At 43.1% G+C, this 21,110-nt stretch overlaps 1 protein-coding gene across 3 annotated transcripts in view; it reads left to right on the forward strand.

Moving 5' to 3' along the window:
- LOC103171906 (tyrosine-protein kinase Src-2) overlaps positions 1–21,110 on the forward strand; it is a 69,206-nt gene that overhangs the window by 41,415 nt on the left and 6,681 nt on the right. For 2 of the 3 annotated variants that reach the window (XM_007884706.2, XM_042341716.1), the window contains 5 exons: positions 6,877–6,975; positions 12,391–12,494; positions 15,673–15,822; positions 17,534–17,689; positions 19,582–19,761. In XM_007884706.2, coding sequence (XP_007882897.1) covers positions 6,877–6,975; positions 12,391–12,494; positions 15,673–15,822; positions 17,534–17,689; positions 19,582–19,761 — 689 coding nt within the window. The remainder of the gene's footprint in view (positions 1–6,876; positions 6,976–12,390; positions 12,495–15,672; positions 15,823–17,533; positions 17,690–19,581; positions 19,762–21,110) is intronic. The other variant, XM_042341717.1, reaches the window with a different exon arrangement.

A 21,110-nucleotide genomic window follows, 5' to 3' on the forward strand; every position in this document is an offset into this window, starting at 1 on the left:
CTCAGGGTAGATGGCTAATGATCAAACACTATTTCAGTGAGTGAATAGTAAACCTGTGGAGTAGGCTCCCGAGAGAGTCGGTGGAAGCTGGAAGTGTTGATTCCTTCAAACACAGATTAAATACTTTTCTTTTAGGAAATACATTATGGGATATAGTATATAGATAGTTCGGGACATATGTGTTTGCGATCGCCAGGAAGGTGGAAGGCGAACTAGATGGACCTTAGTCTTTTCTTCGTCTAGCATTTCTTATGTTCTTACGGCATAAATTTTATCCTGTTTTTTTTTGCTGTCCTCGTGGGCTAGAATCCTGACCTCACCCAACGAACGTAAGAACATTTTGGCAGCCGGCACTTTGATTGTGATGAGGGTTTTCCTTTTTCTAGTTCAACAGCTCTGTGCTCAATTGTAATCATTGCAACTTCTATTTTAGCGAGAAAGAGCCAATGCAGCACATGCCATAGCAATATCTATGATACATAATTCCTTTTCAAAATAATTTGGGACTCTGCCTTAGCAACGGTTGCAGCAGAGAACTGCATATTCCAATCATCCTCTGCTTAAAAAAAATCTTTTTCAATACAAAGAGAATACCTTGGGCCTTCCTGTCTGTCTGTGTAACTCAGTCAATGCATTTACATATTGAGCTAGAGAGAGAGTGTGAGTGGGTAAACTATACCTATCTAATTAGTCTATGACTTCTATTTCCTTGAGTATATAGCAGATCTACGCGAGCCTGATATTCCTTTTGGAACACTCTAGAGAATCACTGTTGAGTTTACAATTAAAATTTTTAGTTTGATCACAATCAGTACGCTCTGAATTAACCTGCACTCTCGTCCCTGATGATTCATATTCTTCTGAACTTTTCCTAATCATCCCATCTAACATTCAAGCATCTTAGCTACTGCAATTTGGTCAAATCCCTTCTATGTTCGCGCAGTGCAATTGTGCAGTCCAGTGCACCACAGTGTAGTTTAGTAGAGAAATTTTAAGGAATGGAATTTTTTTTGTGATATTTTTCCCTGTTGGATGCCTAGGGTTTCAGTTTTGTTTCAATTCTGAAGCCACTTTTCTGTAAAATTCTTTTCCGGAACTATAGAAAACTGAAAGTTATGATTGAATTCAACAATTTTCCGAATTCTGGAATGTATTTCTCCTAATGTTATCCCCTGAGAACTGTACAAAGGATTCACATATCACTTCAATCAGAAGGGTTTAATTGTTGTTTTGATTTGGATCCATTCAGAATAATATTTTTGGATGCATCAAGACAGTAGAACAAGAGAACATAGTTTAGTGTTGCAAAGGGCAATTTCAGGACAGACACCAGAATGATTTTGTTTACCCAGAGGGTAATTAACGACTCGAAGACAGTTGCCAGGATGCTGGGGTTGAGGCCAGGACACTGGGACTCATAAGAAATGGCCTGATGTTGTGATGGCAAGGCAATAGTATGAGATCAGATGGATTGAAGGCCTTTCAGCTGAACCTCCCACTAACACGAAAAACTAGTCACAATCTTAAAAATAATTTAGTTTTAATAGGATTGCGGAACCCAAATGGATTCACAATCCCTTAACCCTCACGCTCAATAAATATGAATCGTCAATATCCTGTGTATTGGAGCCACTGTGAGTTTCAAGCCTAGCAACAGTGTGGAAATCTATGGCTGTGGCTTTAAATCCCAATGCAGTCGTAATTCTTAACTCCTTTCCTCGCTCGCCTTATCTACTGAATTTGAGACCGAGACAAATTTTTATAGGAAAAAAAATCCGATGTGATTTGAATTTAGATTTCTTTTCGTACATAAACATCATTTACTGTGGTTTCACAGGCTGCCTCGGAATATGCTGCCGTTCAGGTTATTTCTTTTACCTTTTTTTTCGTTACAATCCCCCCCTCCCCCCATGTTGCGTCAATTGCCTTTAAAATTCAATCTGTGTTCGCGGTAGCCTTTCTGAATAAAGGTGACTGCAGAGTGTGAATTGTTGTTCAATTATTGTACTTTTTTTAAGAATAGTTCTTTTTAAGGCGTTCTTTTACTTTAACCCAACCTCCCACACCGCCCCCCGCCCCCCCCCCCCCCTTGCTTATTGGACTTTATCAGAAGTCTATAAAGGGGAGAATGGGGGGCAGGTTACAAAAAGCAAGATCGCTTCTTATAAATGAAGAATAAACCACCATTGCAAGCCTTGAGCACCTCCTGTTCAACAGACTGACAGCAGCCTGCAACTCTTCTGTTCAGGGCAACAACAAAACAACAACAAATGACATTTACGTAGCACCTTTCACGACGGGAAGGACGGAAGGGCAGATTGCGAGCAGCGTTTTATCACAAGGTGCAACACTGATTGCTTCCCGTGGAAAATGCCATCGAAAAATGACAGAAATGATATGGTGGGGTGGGGGGTGCACCTTGCTTCCCTTTGTGGGAGCTGTGGAGTGGGGGGCTGGGTGGGGGTCTATGTTACACTGATCCTAGCGATCACGTCTCTTTGTGTTTTATAATGGGTGAAATTCACACGTGATGTAATGGTGGACTTTAGCAAGTAAAATAACCTCTTCCTCTCTGCAAGTGCATTCTCTCACTCCCTCTCTCTCTTTCAGCAGTGTTTAATATTAATAGCCACTAATGCCCAAAACATTCCTGCCATGCAGGAAATCTCCCTGTGTTGATATTTTCTCCTCTCTCCATCAGTGTGATGTGAGGTTAGGCTGAGAGCAGCTCTGTCAGTGCAGGAGGGCTGGGGTGGGGGGAGAAATGAAAGACTCACACTGGTAGGAATCAGGAACCTTCTGAGCATTAAACGCAAGTTTGAAGCTAGAAATTGTTCCTTTCATTTTTAAAAAAAAATCCACTTTGAACCTTTTATGAACCGCGGGACTTTGGTTCTGAGAGCGCTGCACTGTCTAATCCCCTTTTCTCTTTTCAACATGCAACAATGATTAAATTTAGGAGATCGAATGGCAGGTTTGTACAGCCTTTGATTATTTATCCTTTTGCGAATGAGATGATTTTTTTTTAATTAAAAAATTACCCCATTGTCACCCGTGCCCTCGTGTGAAGCAGCGAGGGGCAGGGAATGCACAGTGGAGCGTTCAACTGCCCAGTTGTTAATGGAAGTTCCAGCCGGACTGTTAAGCTAATGCATTTAACAGTTGAATTCTAAGGGAGGGAATAAAATGACCAGGCAGCCAGCAGTTACTGTAGATTTTCTAACCAGAGACCAGGATCCCGCTGGCAACAAAGACTAACTTAGCGCCAATTCTTATTGGATCAGATCGAATTCTAGTTATCTGAATTGTTTTCTCGCTGCACTCTTCATTGTTGAATTCGAGATTTCCGCTGCGTTAAGGTTTTATGCGGTTAAACTCTGTGTACGTACCGGGAAATTGTATTCATAGCGCGCACTAAGTTCCTTAACCTGTTCAAGTGTAATTTCACCAGGGCACATGGGGTGGGGGAGGGAAGGAGAGGGGAATGGGGCAAGGCGGGTGAGAGGGTCACGGATGATTGATTTCGGCATGCTGAGACGCTTGGAAACATTTTCCAATGCCCGTTGTCATTGGAACTGGACTGCAGTCAGCCCATGGCGGTGATTTATAAAGGCTCCAGAGCAAAGAAAAACCCTGTTGCCTAGTTTCTCCTTTTGGTGATGTGGACTGGAAAGTTTGATGCGCTCCCAAGCATGTGGCTGCATGCCTGACATACTTCGCATTCGCCAACTGCAGCAGCTCGAGGAAATTCCAAGGAAAGTGTTGAAATTCAGAAATGCTTTTTTTTTAATTAAAAAAAAGTTCTCTTTAAATGGCGGTGAATTCCTCCGAATGTACTTTCTTTACCCTTTTATTTCTGTCAATGATAACAATGATAAAAAGTGTGGTTAGAAATTCCAGAGCCTATTCTGTGCTCGCTTCCCCTTCCACCCCACCCTTGCCACACCTCCCCCGCCCTCCACCACTGGAGTTCAGTTCCCCTGCTCTTTCTCCACATCCTTCTGTATCTTCATTTAAAATTGCCCTTCTAATTGCTTTTTAAATGTAATCCGTCTCTAAAGCCCCTCATCATAAAGCGTTCACATTCATATCCTAATAAATCTTGTCTTATGAAATGGCCTTTACGCTTCTAATAATAAATCTGAGTTTATTCTCTCTTGTTACCGATCAGTGAAAAATAATCATCTATGTTTTAACCCTCTCCATCCTGCTCACGATTTTGAACTCTTTTATCCGATCCGTTCTTGACCCTCCGTTCTCAGTGAGGATACAGCATCATTGTGTGTAACGCCTCTTGTTATAAGCAGACATCAGCACATCACTGTGCCCTCGGGGTTCTGTAACTTACTCCTTTTTAGGTATTTAGGTATAATATGAATAGCATCTTCGAGCAATTGGCTATCTGACAGCGACATTTGATATCAAACTGACCGCTGAGTGTGAGAAACGCATGACAGTGTGTAGCGCACCGATCTAATGCGTGCCGAAGATTAAGAAAGACCTTATCGAGCAGGAGTTCAGCCTAGCCTTAAACCACAGGGAGGCCAGTATTCAAAAAATTCTTAGTGCAGACTAAAAAATGAGTTGCCTTTGTGTTTTATGTCTCACTCTGTCCTCCTCTTCAGTTGAATGGGATGACTCATATTGAATGTGATGACTCATTATGGTGGGCGGGGGTAGCACAGGCTTCATGCCAATTCTTGGTGTGTGAGGCCAGAGAATGAGTGTGGTGGGGCTGTAGAAATCATTAGATCGAAACCTGTCCTTGGTGTGATGCACACACGGGCATGTTTCCAGCTGGGATCAGTGTATAGGTAAGCAGCTGGAGCTCTGGTTGATATCCACTCCCCTTCCACCCCCGCCCACCCTTCGCCACCACTTCTGCTTTTGTTTTTGCTTGTTGGTCAGTCCCAGGTGTCTGAAACCCATCACCATCCTTAAGAGTATCCAAACCAGACAGAGAATTCCATGCATCCCACCTACACATAGAAATTCCAGAGATAGATTGTTTGAACAGAATGAGCACTCTCTCCCTGGAGGGACGCATCCTGCTTGCTTGATTCCGGGAAAGTATTAGGCGCAGGTTGACATGTGCCAAGGCTTGGGTGTGTGTTGCTGGGGTACTGCTGGAGTCTTACCAGCTAAAACTGCACAATCATTACTTATGACACAGCGCCGTTCACATCAGAAGGTCATCTCAAAACGCTTTGCAGGATTTCCTGTAAAATATAGCGTACGCATATCTGTAGGCAAGCGCGGCAGACAATTTGTACACAGCAATGCTCCCCCCCCCCCCCCCGACAACAGCTGTGAAGTGAAAAAACAGTTTTCTATTTAGGGATTTGTGGACCAAGACACTAGGAGGAAGTCCCTTTTTATTCTCAATCCTCAGTGTAGGTGCTGGCTGAATTGCGTCATAATTAAGGAGGCGCAAATGAAATGAAAGTGCATCAGCAGAAACAAAACTAGGGAAGTCACAACGGGTGGATGGACATTGAGCGAAGGCCAAGACAATCTCTTGAGTATCGTGCGTTTCTATTGAAGTATTGTGACCTTCACAGACTTTGTCTCTCCCTTGGGCTAATTGTCAGGTCGCTCTTTAATGATTAAAACAAAGATATTTTGCAACATTGGACGGAAAATTTGTAATTTCACGGATTTCTCATTCCACACAACTGGAATCGTTAACAGATGCTCACTTTTTTTTGACTGCAGGGCAATCGTTCCTGATCTCAGGTCTACAAATCTAAGACCCCAAATTCCACCTGATTCGAACCGTTTTCTCTTAAAATATAAAATCGTGTAGATTTGCTTTTTTTTACAAAAATGAAATTGGGAAATCATTCAAAAACTGGTTCTTTTTAAGAATTGGGGAAGCAGTGTCCAAATTAAGACAGAATTTAAGAAGCCCCCACTCTGGTTCTGCTCTCACATTTTTGGAAGACATAGGGTTATTATCAGAGCAGGCGTTCAAGGTCTATAAAAGGAAGAGTTTAAAGCTTAGAGGAAGCTTTAATTTCTTCAGCGTAAATTTGGTTCCAAATGCTTGACACGGTGATGTTGAGATGAAACAAAGAAACCTAGTTATGATATTTGTGCTTTCTGCCTCTCGTCCTTCCTCAAGGGGAAACACCTGGTTTCCAAGATAGCCACCCTTTTAGAGCCATGTCACGCCATCCTTGGTTGACCTTAATAGTACACATGTTCCTGTTTAAGTGTTCTGTATTTTCACAGTCATATCTTTGTTGATGGTACGTCATAGAAAGTGACACGTTTAATATTACCACCTGCGCCAAACTGCCTTACGGTTCAAACTCCTTTCAGAAAGCACTGCTGATATCGATCACTGGGGATCAAGCCTGCCGTGTGGTTTGTTTTGCCATAAAATCCCAAACCAGCAGCACTCTAGTGCTTATTGTATCGACCCTTCAAAGCCAATGCTTCGTATTGATGTTTAAGTTAGTGACTCATATCTAATTAGAGCAGACTTAATGCAATTTCCATTCAATGCAAATACACATAAAGTGGGACAATATGTTACCTGATATTTATTAGTTCACTCAACCTTTTGCTCCGAATAGAAGCGTGAAACTCTTTTGCCTTCAGTTATTAATACTTACGTTGTTCAAAAGAAAATTGGCTAGTGCATGACAGTGATCGAATCTCAAATCACACACCCATCGCTTTCCTCTGCGATCTCTTTCAAAAAAGTGACTAGCATTTCTGAATTTCAGCATCTTTAAAAACCTGCAGTGGTGGTTTGAATCTGGGCGGGTAGTTGGATTAATGTGACGCTGATTTGAAATTGGGCAGAAATGGTTCGTTTTCCGTTGCAATTTAACCTTCCCTTTTTTTGTCTCTCTTTATATTTTACAGGGAAGGAGATTGGTGGCTAGCGCGTTCTCTGAATACGGGAAGCTCTGGATATATTCCCAGCAATTATGTAGCACCTTCTGACTCCATCCAGGCCGAAGAGTAAATAATTTGCTTTAGAAACGATAAGTCTGGTGTCTTAGATCAGAGAGATGTCAGGTTTGGGTTAAGTTAAAGGGAGAATGTTTTTAAATGAAACCTCAGATTAGCATGTTACAAATCAATCCTGGTTGCTGTTGCTTTCATTAGTTGTGCTGATGTGACAGTATCAAACAATAATAAGTCTTACATTCGATACAGTGCCTTTATCATGTCGGGAGGGTGTCTCGGAGTGCTTCAGAGGATCCGGGGTAAAGTATAATGACTGTGATTTTGTAGTGGAACCCGGCTGCCAATTTGCGCACAGCAATGTCTCGCAAACAGCTGTGAAGTATGATAAATTGATCCCTTCTCACCTATGCAGGTGCCAGTCTGAAGCCTAGCAGGCACCAGGCTCTTGTCTCTAGTTTTCTCTTTGTGATGAATTTGTCTCGGGTTTGGGATTATGTGCACAGCAGGTGTCTCACTACATCAACCGTGCCAGACCCTTGGCACATTACTGTGGTTCTGCTACAGTAAGACCTGTTTCCCCGCACTCCCCGAAGAATCATCATATCAGCCGATTCGCATATTAATGAATAACGCTTTAATTATTCCAGCTAAATCCCTTTTATTTATAATCTTAAAAAATCTTAATCTTAAAATTCAAGCTTGGCCATTTAGGAGTGAAATTAGGTGGCACTTTTTCACTCAAAGGGTAGAGGAAATCTGGAACTCTCTCCCCCAAAAGGCTGTGGATGCTGGATGCATTCACATTTTCAAGACAGAAGTGGATAGATATTTGTTAGGTCAAGGTATTAAGGGATATGGGGCAAGGGCGGGTGTTTGGACATGAGCTACAGATCAGCCATGATCTTATAAAATGGCGGAACAGGCTCGAGGGGCAGAATGGCCCCTCCTGTTTCTGTGTTTCTAACACAGTGTTTGGACGGTTGGCTGTATAATATCAGGTCTGCAGAGGAGGGAGCAGTGTTATAAAACTACATGCCAGTCAGTGTTTTGGGGTCATCAAGCCAACAATCCTCCAGATAAATAAAATTAGTCATTCACTTCATGGCTGTAGGTATGGGGACATTAAGATGTGCAAATAGACTGCTATGTTTGATTACGAATAACAGTCACCGTACTTCACAGTAAAAATCCATTGAATTGCTTCGAGACGTCCTCCCAATGTGAAAGGCTCTGTACTAAATGCCAGGATTATTATTATTGTTAACAATAACCACTCTGCTCCAAGGATTGCAATTGAAATGCACGACTGTTTGTGGGACACTGCTGTGCGCAATTGGCTGCCGCGATTCACCCACAAAAATATACAGTCAATTCACTTTACAGTATATTCTGTGAAGCGCTTTGATACGTCTAGAAGATGCTAAATCAAATGCAAGGATTATTATTATTATATAAGGATTTGATTCAATTCAATACCAAATGCAAGGATTATTGTTGTAATATTGTCATTATTGTCATTATTATTATTATTATTGAGGACTCTCACCACAACCTAGGCTGAAAGTGATTGACTCAGCACCTGGTTTGTGTGACTTGATTCTTTCATTCACCTAGTAGGCATCTCAAGAGTCTCTGAAATTACGATGTAATATATATTTTTCAAAACGTGCTTCAAACCATTCTGTTTCCCCCTTAATTCCCCCACCGCCACCCTCCATAATTAATGTAGCCCCTTTTTTCAGCAGCCAAAACCATTCTTCAGAGCAAGGTTACTCAATTCCTCTCAAACTCTGTTGTACACTCTCCAGAATGCGATAGATTTTGATTTCTCTCCTTGAACTTTGACATTTGTTTTCAGAAATGTCCCGAAACCAGCTTTGTGCAGATTTTTTTTAAAAATGAGGTGTTTCAAAAGCTGCAGGAGCCAATTGGTAATTAAGTGGTTAAACAGATGCAATGGGTGATCGAGGCTGCTGGCACCAGTGAAAGATCCTTTCATCATCCAAACCCAGCAGCCTAGTGATGCTGCTGCAGCTGGAAAGCTTGGGGTTAGCCTTGTGTGTGTTTGTGTGTGGCAGTGGAGGGGGTATGGGGGTGGGTGCAAGGAGCAAAGCTGCAGAACCAGTGCCCAGACTGATAGCAGTGATGGGAATGAGGGGTTATGGTGGGGGGGGGGGTTGGAGAGTCAAGGGAAGGAGGGTTCTCCTTCTGTACACTCTTAATATCTAAGAGCTGCCTGGCAAAAAAAATGCAGAGTGGAATATTTATTTTCCGATGTGAAACCCAAAAGTAGATGCAAGACGATGCTTGGAGCCAAGCAAACTCCTGCATTATTAAAGCTGCTTCCCCAGGGGAGGGGGGGGGTCCATGTATTATTGATGACGGGGAGAGCAGGGGAAAAGGGGGGGGGGGATCTACGTGTAGCGCAGATCTAGCCATCTGGACACAAAGATGGGACCGTTCAATTAATTTTGTCACTTTCCGAAGAATTAAGAGGCGCTATCTTTTTTTTAAAGAGCTTTGCACGTTCTTGGAGGCAGAATTTCAAACATCTTAATGATGCTGGTCTCTCGGGATCTCATAAATCTTGCATTTTGGTGAAATACCAGCAGTGCTTACAAAAGCCTGGCTCTGAAATCCAATGCTAATACAGTATATCGATGTTTGTGCTAGATCTGTTTAATTAAGAGCAAAGCTATGGCAGTCTTAAGTCACGTGGACTGCAGATCAGCCGACCCAAGTAAACAGGGACCGCAAATTACAGATTTTCTGCTCCTTTGTTTGATATCGCCGCTTCTAACATAAAATCACGGACAGTCCCTGCAGACAGACTGCAAATACATGTTCCTACCCAGCTGTAGTCTGACTGCGTTTCCAGGGGGAAGCATGAAATGGTAACAGCCAAACACATTTAAACATCTGAAATTTTCCCTTGTAAGAAAGTGGATTAAAATGCACCAATTTTCAGGTCCACCGATGGCTTAGTGAGTAAAGGCACGATGTAGCATATCGCTGGACCAGAGGATTGCAGGTTTCACCCAGGTTTGTGATGGGCTAATTTTAGCTGATCTGGGGCTGCAGATGGTTGCGGGTGGAGGGGGCTTAACCCCTTGGCCTTAAATCCTTGTGAACTCAATTGGGAGTTTCATTCCTGACTGTTATCCAGTCACCAGTATATTACACCGGGAAGTGTAATATAATCTGTGTGTGTGTGTGGATATTAGATATGAACAGGATCTGGTTTGGCTATAACCTCCCATTCATTAATCCCTCCACATTGGAATAGTTTGACACTCATTCACCAGGCCCATGAATACAATGGCAACTTGGGCAACTTAGCAGTGAGGTGGGAAGAGGAAATGGGCAAGGGTCAGCGTATTCAGGAGATGAGGTTGCGATTCACCAATTACTCGCCGGTCTTCCCAGCTCCACCATTCACAAGATCCAGCTCATTCAAAACGTTTTGCCACACGAATACTGACCCGAACCAAACTCCTTACCCACATCTCACCAGTTCTGGCCCGGGCTCCACTGACTCCCCATCACCAAATGGATCAACTTCAAGATCCTCAAACTCGTGTTCAACTCCATTCACTCCCTGACACCTCCCTACCTCTCCGACCTCCTCACTCCCCAATCCACCGCCCGGCGTCTCAGCTCGACTGGCACCGGCCTCCTGCTCGTCCCTCACACCCTCTCTGGAACTCTGGAGCACTCTCCCTCAGTCCCTCCAACTTGCCCCCTCCCCTCTTTCAAGTCCAGCCTGAAAACTTTCCTCTGCAAACGTGCCGACAGCCACCATTCCCCCCCCCGCACCCCCCCCCCCCCCTGGCTCGGAGTCAGGCTCCGCTACTGCTCAGCGCTCTGAAATGCTACCCTGCATGGAGGGTGCTATATAAGTGCAAGTTGTTGTTGTCGAGTAGAAGATTGGCCAATAGAAATGTACCAATTTCAAAAATGTAAAGCAAATTTTTGAAGTTTGTTTTATTATTTTAATCTTGATCCATCTTCGCTTGGTTTTGGAAACAAACACTGAATCGTTCTTTCCCCTCAATCCCGTTCCACCGTCTTGTCAGTTGCTTCGAAACCCAGAATTTAAATTGATTAATATCTTAAGAAGGCAGTTAATAACAAAAGGGTCGCCTGATCGCTGATCGCTTCAAATAAGAAGTGAAACGGTGGGGTGTGCGTGGCCATTCTGCCCATCCACTCGAGCGATCTCAACTTCGATCGCTCATAAGTCTGCTGCCAGTTACAAATTGATTTAATTAAATAAGGACTTCTAGTACGGTAGTGGGAGTCTGAGAGAATTAAACAGGAACGATTCAGTATTTTAATGGTGTGAGTTAATAAGAACTCTTTGCCTGTCAGCCCCCATTGTGAGAGGACATGTAAGGAAAAGGGCATCAATAGATTATTTTTTTTCTGTGCAAAGCACAAGAAGAATCCGATTGGTTTTAAAATTCAGTGAGGAGGGAATCTTCAATACGTGGTCTGGCATTTTAAATCCAGACAGAGAAAAGCAATCTAATCTACTCTAGTTCATACTATGCTGTGGTTGAAATTGAGAGGTTGTTCCTTGTAATAATAATAATCCTTGCATTTAATATGGCGCCTTATCACATCTTTAAGACATCTCAAAATGCTTCACAGAATATACTGTAAAGTGAATTTATATAATCTACCTTTGGTTATTGTCGTTTCAGCTTTAATATATCAAGACAATGATTTGACACTTATTATTAATTGTTAGGAGTCTATTTATTGGGAAGTTAATGATTGAAGCTTTGTGCTTTAATGATATTAATTTGAAGGGAAGAAGACATATAAAGTTCACAGAAATTTTGAGTCAATGATGGGCACAGAGTCTACGTTAGGCCCTTTACTCAAACATGCACAAATCAAACTGATTACAAAGATTGTTGGTTTTATGTCTGTCCTTACATGTCAGTATGTTATTATAATAATAATCCTTGCATTTGACACTTCACCTTATTATGACGTACGAAACGTCTGAAAAGTACTTTGCAGGGTTTACTGTGAATTGAAGTTGTAGGTGAAAGTTCACACTTATAACAGAGCGGAATTGGTTGGTTCAGATGAGACCAAACCTTGTGACTTGGGAATGCATAGGACTAGCCAGGCCTCTTGTGATCCAGTAACATTGTTATGGAATCCAATGAATGTGGTAGAATCCAACTGGATTTCTTAATTAGGAAACTGAAAGCCCGTCATTCTGACCTGGGGTCACTGTGCCTCAATGCTTTCTATCTTTTGGAGCAGATCTGTTAGTGAAAGGCATGTTCATTGATGATGAATCCCATTAGAATTCACAATATTAAATCCCGTTATCTTTTAAACTTGATTTGGGCTTCACTGTTTTCAGTGAATAGATTTTTGTGGTCAGGCCTTCTCATGATTTCCCCCGCGTTGCTTAATGTTCCTCTTTGGCTATTACTCTTTCAGATGGTATTTTGGAAAGATTACTCGAAGAGAATCGGAGAGAATGCTGCTAAGTCCTGAAAACCCTAGAGGTAGCTTTTTGGTCAGGGAGAGTGAGACCACGAAAGGTAACCGTCTCTGGATGAAAACTGTGTTCTGAACATAAGGCTAAACTGAACTGGCTTCTAATCTCTCTGATTTGTGTTCCTGCAAGTGCTTCAAAATATATTCTGTTTCTTGATGCAAACAACAGAACAGCAAAGTCCCCTGTGTGTGTGAGAGAGAGAGAAAGAGAAATCTGTGTGTATGTGTATGAGACAGATTAATGTATGTGTGTGTTTGTGTGAGAGAGAGAGAGAGAAATCAGTTTGTGCGTGTATGTGAGAGAGAGAGAGAGAGAGAGGGTTCATTGTGTGTGGGTGTGGGTGTGTGAGAGAGAGATCAGGATGTGTTTGTGAGAGAGGGTTAGATCAGGGTGTGAGTGTGAGTGTGAGATAGATTAGGGTCTGGTTCACTTGTGTGCTGTACCTGCAGTAGGACAGAGGATGATCAGTAGCGTGGTTCCAAGCCTCTGCATGTTTGAAAGAGAGAACATATATTTGGGGAGTAAAGGTATTACGAAGTCTGGCAAAAGGACAGGGCATTGGGACTAAGAGGTCCCACAACAGAAGCTAGCTGATGCTATGGAATTATACCCTAGTAAGAGTTAGGAGAGGAAACAAAGGAAGAGGGGCAAACAACTACCTTTTATCCTGTTAATACACATCCAAAACCTGCGATGTACTTGGTGTGAAAGAAGGTAAACAAAAAGCCTTTATTGGAAATGTCTGATGTGGAGATTTGGTGCCCTGGGGCCAGGTGCTGGGAGCTGTTTTGCTGTTACTGCAGCCTGGCTTTGGAAAGATCAATCTGCTGACTGTATTGAATCCCCTCAGCGCTCTTCCAGGTCATGAAAGGAATGAAGTTGCACAGAAACCACATTAGATAAGGAAGAAAAAGATTTGTGGTACAAGCATGTTCGGATGTGTGCCATTTCATGTCGTTCTTTCACGCTTCTAAATTGCCTGAAAAAAAACAACAGAGGGCTAATATAAGGCCTGGTACTCCCCTTTCTGTTAACCCTGCAAGCCAAAGCTCTTTAACGGTTAGGTTGGTCCTAGCTGAGCAAACAGTGGGAAGCTTGCACAGTTTTAGCTGGTTAAACTCCAAGCAGTTACCTCAACTCACACCTTGGAGACACCCCCCCAAGTCTTGGCTCTCACCAACTTGCAGCTAAACACTCCGGGATTACTCTGGGAAAGAGTTCTAAGCGATGTGAGTTTATAATTGACGCCACTTTATTCTTGGGCCAATGCTGTAGCCGGTGTGTTAAAAGACTGAGTGCAGACATCACAGTGCAATGATTTCATCAGCAAATCTGAAGATATTTATATTATATATATATATATTATGTGAAAGCTCTTTTCAAAGCCAGAGTGCGTGTGTTTGAGATTTAAAGGAACAAAGAGCATCACTGATCGAAGAAAGATGCTAACAAGTTCTCCCGTTTGGAAACAAAACTGAAACTCTTTTATGTCCGAATCCTGGCTTTAAAAACAAAACGTCACAGAAATGTTTGCATGGTTTCGAGAGGATTTATTTTACAGTGATATTAAAGGGTATTAAAGAAAGGAAGCAGTAAAAGTCATTAAGTGCAAGGTCGTCAATGGGAATGATGCAGTTGTTGGCTGGGGTCAGACATCTGTATCTGAGAGAGTGGGAGCGTGAGAGAGAATGAGAGATCTCATTGTGGCCAGAGGCAGAGCAGTGTGAAAAGTAGGTCATTGGTTATATACAAGCTGATTCTTTCTCTGTCTCTCTCTCTCTTGCTCTCTCTCTCTCTCGCTCCTTCTTTTCTCGGAGCAATATGTAACAAGCCACACTATGGATCCCAGCAGTGGATTTAATTATTGAACACCATTGAATGCCGCCTATATATATTGTTTCGCTTTTTAACCTTGTAAAATCTCCCATTGCCCTCCACCCGCCTTGCCTCCAATCCCCAGCTCGGAAGCAAACCCTTGACTGTCCAGCGCCTTGGGCCATCCTCCTGACATGAAAGGCACTATGTAAATGCAATTTGATGTTGTTGTTGTTGCTGTTAATTACAATTTGCATTCTATTTATACAGTGAAGTGTCAAGCAAAACAGGTTGGGGTCATAAGGTGGGCTTTGAAAGTGGAGAGGGAGGGAGTCCATCCTGTAGAGACTTTTCATCACTGGGAGTTGCAGAGAATGAGAATGCTACAAAGCTGGAGTTTAGATGCGCTGTAATCCTGACTGTTCATTCGAAGGGTGTATCTGGGCAACGTCAGGCATGGCAACACTGTCGATCACACAGTGACATTTACAGTGTCTCATTGTGTCCCAAGTTTTTGCATCACTACAGTTAGTTGTCTGTAGATAAAGGAACGGTTTTATGACAGAGGATGACATGCAAGATGTGTGCAGGCCTCTTCATTTAATTAAAGAAACATTTTTCGATGGCATGCATCTTTTCCATATTAGTGTGAAAAAAAATCAATCAGTTTTCAAACCCGGCTCGGCCTCAGGCTCCGAAACACCGCCTCGCGTGAAGAGCGCTATATAAAAGCCAAGTTGTTGTTGTTACCTCTTCCATCCTGACTCCCATTGGCCATTTTGTCTGTGCAGTTTCGGCTTCAGAATTCCTCGGATATTTTGTAAAGCCACATATCGATTGCAAATCTATGCAGGTTTCCTCCTCCCCATCCTCTCCGCCGCCCCCTGGCTCACTAACCACACTGGAGCCACTTGCACATGCATTAAACACGGTTGGGAGTATTTTGCCTAAGAACATTTAATAAGACGAGGAGGATCTTGTCCAGTTCTTTATAAACATCCACCATGGAATGACAACAGCTGCAGAAATAATGAAAGCATGTCAGGAATGGAAACCACGGAACGTTAAAAGCCTTATGTTCTCAGAATTTTTTTTCTTTTGACATTCAGGATTCTGTGCTGAAAGTGGGAAAGATTCCAGTGGGGTGATTCATTCCTTGCCCATTTTGATTCTGAGCTTGATTTAATGGTCAGAAAAAAAGCAGTATTTTCCTAAACCCACAATGTACGGAACATGCTACTTTTTACTTCAAGCTTGGTGGAGACTTATTCAAAACCCATTGGCTTCAGCTGAAACAAATAGCCACAAATGCATGGTGTCATGTGTGAGCTGTGAAGTGCAATGTCACAGTGATGTGTAGACTTTGTGAGTTCCTCATAGGGTAACATTCCTTATCCTTATTGCAGGTGCCTATTGTCTGTCAGTGTCTGACTATGACAATGCTAAAGGACTAAACGTGAAGCACTACAAAATCCGTAAGCTGGACAAAGGCGGCTTCTATATTACCTCACGGACACAGTTCGAGAATCTGCACCAGCTGGTTGCCCACTATTCAAGTAAGTTAATAATAATGATAATTTTTTGCCCTTCTACATCTATTGCTGCTGATCTGAAAGGTCTTCAGAGTCATGTTTGGCAGCGGTGGAAATAAAGTGCTTTGTTACACCGCGCTGTCCATGGACGGCAACTTCACAAAGCTGGGTGTCCGTCCACATCCTGATGTCACAGCAAAACCAACAGCTGAACTGACACCAAAACCTCCTCTGAGAGTATGTGTTAATCTCGCCTTCCAAGTTCCACTCCTATAAAGCACTCGGCACTGCAATCCTGAGCATCAAGCTTGACTTGATTGACAGCACGTTTACCGCTGGGTCAGAAGGTTTGGGGCTTAAGCCCCACCACTGGGACTTGAACTGATAATTGAGGCTAAAGTTACCCACCCTACACTGGTGCCTTTTTCAAAGTAGGAAAAGCATAGTGTATATTCTACTATCCTTCTGCTACCTTGTCCTCTCTTCCTGCGCTGTCTCCCGTAGCCCGCAGGCTGATGTTGTCCTGCTGATCGTTCACTCTCGGTCTCTCCTTGAGTGTTTTGGCTGCTGCCCCGACCCGAGCTGCTCCCCCTGAAAATGTTCCTGCTCCAACCCCTCCACACTCCGCTACTCCCACTCTGTCCTTCTCTCCCACCGCTCTCCTCACCTTCTCTCTCTCCTGGACCCCACCATTACCTCCCTCTGCCCCAGCCTGGGCATCCTCCCAGTGTTGGTTGTCCCACAGCAGCCAACCCCAACGCACACTCTCTCCGCAGCAACTGCCCCCGAAAGGCAAACACCCCTTCCCCTCCCTCATCCATACCCTCTCCAACTCTTCCTGCTCCCCAAACTCCATGGTCACTTCTCCCTCATGACCTCAAATCCTCTCTATACCACTCTCCCCATCACCGCCCCCCCACTCCCACCAACAAACCTATCCGCATTTCCCTCCAAAATGCCTTGACCCCCTCTCCCCACTCAGCTACTGGTCACTCAACTCCCCTTTCTCTCCCCCCTGCTGGCCGACATGGTCAACCAGTCTCTCTCCTCAGGCTCTGTTCCACTCCCACTGAAAACCGCTGTCATCACCCCCTCAAAAAAGCCATACTCCTTGACTCCTGTCAACGTCTTCATTCCTGCGGATCTGAACTCCTCGAACTCCCTTGGCTCTCCCTTAGACTCACCAAACCAGTGCCCAACCTTAGGCATCCGGTTCGACCCCCAGCTGTCCTTCCTCCCCCACATCCAGTCCCTGACCAGGGCTGGCTTTTTCCACCTCCGCCACATTGCCCGCCTCCGACCGTACCTTACCCCAAATGCAGCCAAAACCCTCGTGCAAGTGTTTGTCACTTCCCACCTGGATTACTCCAACACAGTTCATGTTTGTGATTTTGGTTGTTGTTGAAGATGGTCATTTCGGCCAATTGCCTGCCTCGCGTCAGTTTCTAAGTCTGCAAGAACCGCCTGCCCCACTTCAGTGCATTATGGCGATGATGGTGCTATGAGTTCTGGGATTGGTGCTGTCGATATCTCCGATATGTTGTTCCTAGTTTTCACTTGCAGCTGAACTCTATATGTGACTCAAATATTCAGCAGTCCACATGGTTCCCCTCAGACATTGCCTGATACATATAAAGGAGACGTCCTTTCTAGGCAGTCCAGGGCGAGTGCAGCAAACACAATGCCTTGAAGGTTTAATAAGATGTTTACACTGGATTCTGACCTTTCCTTCCAGAGCATGCTGATGGTTTGTGTCACCGGCTGACAACTGTCTGTCCAACTGTGAAACCGCAGACCCAGGGATTAGCTAAGGATGCTTGGGAAATCCCACGGGAATCTTTAAAGCTGGAAATCAAGCTCGGACAGGGATGCTTTGGAGAGGTCTGGATGGGTAAGTGGCATCCTGTAGTGTCGTGGTTAGAGCACTCGCCTCGCAAGCAAGAGGACCCAGGTTTGATTCTCGGGCAGGGCAACACCTTATCCTTACTCCACATTCCTCTGTTTACCTAACAGCAAGCAGGAACAGGAACATGATTGTTAGTCGATCGGCAGATCACTTTCCCGGGTTAATAATCCCTTCAAAAATAGTAATAATAATTCGGTCATTTAATTCCATGGCTGTTTGTGGGACGCTGCTGTGCACAATTGGCTGCCGCATTTTGCCCACAAAGTGTACACTCAATTCTCTTTACAGTATATTCTGTGAAGCCCTTTGAGACGTTTCGATGACGTGATAAGGCACTATATCAAATGCAAGCATTATTATTACTATTATCCTGCCTGATAATAGGAATGATGTGCAAAGTTGCATCACTGTAAAAGCTTCAACTATAGGAAGAGAGCCTATCATCCCATCACTGGCCTATATACAAGTTTTAAATAAACTGCCTTTTAGAGGAGGAAACGTGCAGAAAACAGGATCAAACCTGGCTGACCCCACTTTCAAATCCCATCGCTCTCTATCTTAGTTTACCCACCCCACCCCCCACCCCATTTGCCATTGAAAGATTCCCTTGTGTAACTGCCCGCACTATCTTATCCTCCCAGGACAAACTATTCTTCGTGTTAACTACCCACTCTGTAATGTAGCCTGACTAATACTGTCTATGCAGCCTCCACTTTATGATAATGAGATTAAGATTCGTGGTTGTGAATCACTGGACAAGATTGACTGAGGCTGTGCAGTCTTGTCTGCACCCTGTACAATCTAGGAGCTATCGATCGCTTCGTCACTCAATTTATGTGTGTCTGGCCTATGCAATCTTTAGCTCTTCATAGCTCAAATGACCAGTCCAGCATATTATCGGATGGTATAATCCTATTAACTACTCTCTTTTAACTGCATTGTTTGGTTGAATATTCTGCACTAATATAATATAGCTCTGCTAGGTTTAGGTCAGACTAATGTGTTATTTTGAAAAGCAATAAATAATCTGCCATTTATACACATAGAGTGTTCCCACTGGCAGCTTTGCTTTATCTACTCCCCTTTTCTGCTCATTGCTGTTGAATCATCTTCATCAGCGTTTAGTTTGCTCAAAGGCACTGTTTGCCATCATTTAACAATGAGTTCCAGCAAAACCCTGGAGCTTTTCACAGCATGATGATAGGTCGGTGAATACCACGTGCCAATTGTTGGCCCTTTTGGAGGATGGGAGTTATGTTAACTCTTTGACTTTCCGCAAATCCAGGCAAATGACTGTCTCACGTTGCTATAATTTCTGATACTCTAGAAAGCCTCCAGCAGTGATATGTGCATCCTGATGGTCCAGGTTGTAGTGGTGTTGGGGTCTAACATGTGCTATTCACGAGTGAACTTTAATAATAATAATGTTCCTTGCATTTGACATAGCGCCTATTGCGTCTTTGAGGCATTTCACAGAATATACTGTGAAGTGTAGTGACTTATATTTTGTGGGCGAAACCCGGCAGCCAATTGCGCACAGCAGTGTCCCACAAACAGTTGTGGATTGAGTGGCCAAATTCTTCTTATATTTTTGAAGGGATTATTATCCCTGGAAAATCGATCCGCCAATCAACTAACAACCGGGTTCCTACTTACTTCTAGGTAAACAGAGGCGTGTGGAGTAAGGAAACTTGATCAACGTTTTGCCCTTTGTGTGTACGCGTCTGTGCATGTGTGTTCGTGTGTGAGCAGTGTGTATTGTGTGTCTGTGCATGTGTGCGCGCGCAGTGTGTGTGTGTAAATGAGCATCCCTCCAGTGGGGAAACAGGAATGACAGTATTGTTTCTCACATTTCCCCATTACTGGCTGCGTTGTAGGAAACTGGAATGGCACAACAAAGGTTGCAATTAAGACGTTAAAGCCTGGTACGATGTCTCCCGAGGCATTTCTGCAGGAGGCCCAGATCATGAAAAAACTTCGACACGACAAACTGGTGCAGCTGTATGCCGTGGTGTCAGAGGAACCAATCTACATCGTCACAGAGTACATGAGCAAAGGTAATTACAGGTGGAAACAAATGCTATTTTCCAGCAGCCAAGATTCTTGCTGGCGTTCAGCAATAAACCTACAAACATAACCTGAAGTCAAATAAGAATCATATCCACCGAGCTTTGAATTAAAACCTGATTCATTTACCCCCTCCGGGTAAATCCCCATAATTCCGTGTGTTATTCTGAAAGAAATTCCTTTTTTTTTGTTCGCGTAATGAGATTCATTGGGAAAAAAATGAGAGAAAGAAATTTACAGCACAAAAGTAAGCGATTAGCATGAATTCCAAATGTGTTTTGACACAGCAGTGCCTTTCTGGGTTAACATTGACCTAGTTCTAATGCCTCTTGAAATCTTGTACCCTGCTCCCTTCCTGTGTTTGGTAGTATTTAGATAAGACTTAATTGGCCATGAATGTTTTTAGCTGTAGAAGTGGCCTAAGGTGTTATTTTAAATAAATTGTATACTCGTCTGAATAAAATTCCTTCCGGGATGTTATCGCTCCTTGAAGACTGATTGTCCCCATTGAGCCTAGGAACTAATCGCCTTTTTGCTTCTATAGATCCTATAGAAACTGTGGAAAGTATTTCATGTAAAATTGTAATGATTAATTAGTATGGAAATGTATCAAGAGTACAATGTTTCCTGATCCTCACTGCTCTTTGAACAACCTTAGATTATGGTAATCAGATTCTGTTTTACTTTAGCATCCGGCCTTAGTTGAGTTCTTTTAGGGCTCACACACTCTTTAGGCTTGGGGTGTGACTCTGTGTGACTAGGGACATTGTATTTGAATGAAATTCAAATAAAGGCCAGATAAGAAATGTTGAAGGGAATTAGTTCAATAATAAAAGCTAGATTTACACATGAGTTTTCAGGAGCCTGGAGTTAGTTCTACATTGAGGAGTGAGACCGAGAGTGAGTGAGGGAGAGAAAAGGGAGGGAGTTGGAGTCCTCAAATGATCAATTTCATTTCACCAGACTAGGATAGGGGGGGTGAGTGGAAGGGAGTGGGGGGCTGTTGGTAGGACTAATGAAATATTTTGAGTGTTGCAAGTTTTCCAAACTTGTACTTTTCTTTCATGTGTAGAAAATGCTGTGTTAATAATGAGTTTTCTTGTAAGGATGAATGTGTGAAAAAAAATTGGATATTGAAAATTTTGTATTTTAATTTACTTTTTGCTTTCAAACCTGTTTTTGAAGTGCGATCCTCAAAGGGAAAAGCTGGATTTTGATCTGAAGAAATATATTAATATTGAGCTGTGGGAGAGAACGGGGTTTAAAAATACCAAGGGTTTCACCATTAATCGTGGCTGATGGTTTTATATGGATTATTTCCCACAGCACTCAACACAAA

The sequence above is a fragment of the Callorhinchus milii genome, unplaced genomic scaffold, assembly GCF_018977255.1.
Source record: "Callorhinchus milii isolate IMCB2004 unplaced genomic scaffold, IMCB_Cmil_1.0 Scaffold18, whole genome shotgun sequence".
In the NCBI taxonomy this organism is placed as follows: Eukaryota; Metazoa; Chordata; class Chondrichthyes; order Chimaeriformes; family Callorhinchidae; genus Callorhinchus; species Callorhinchus milii.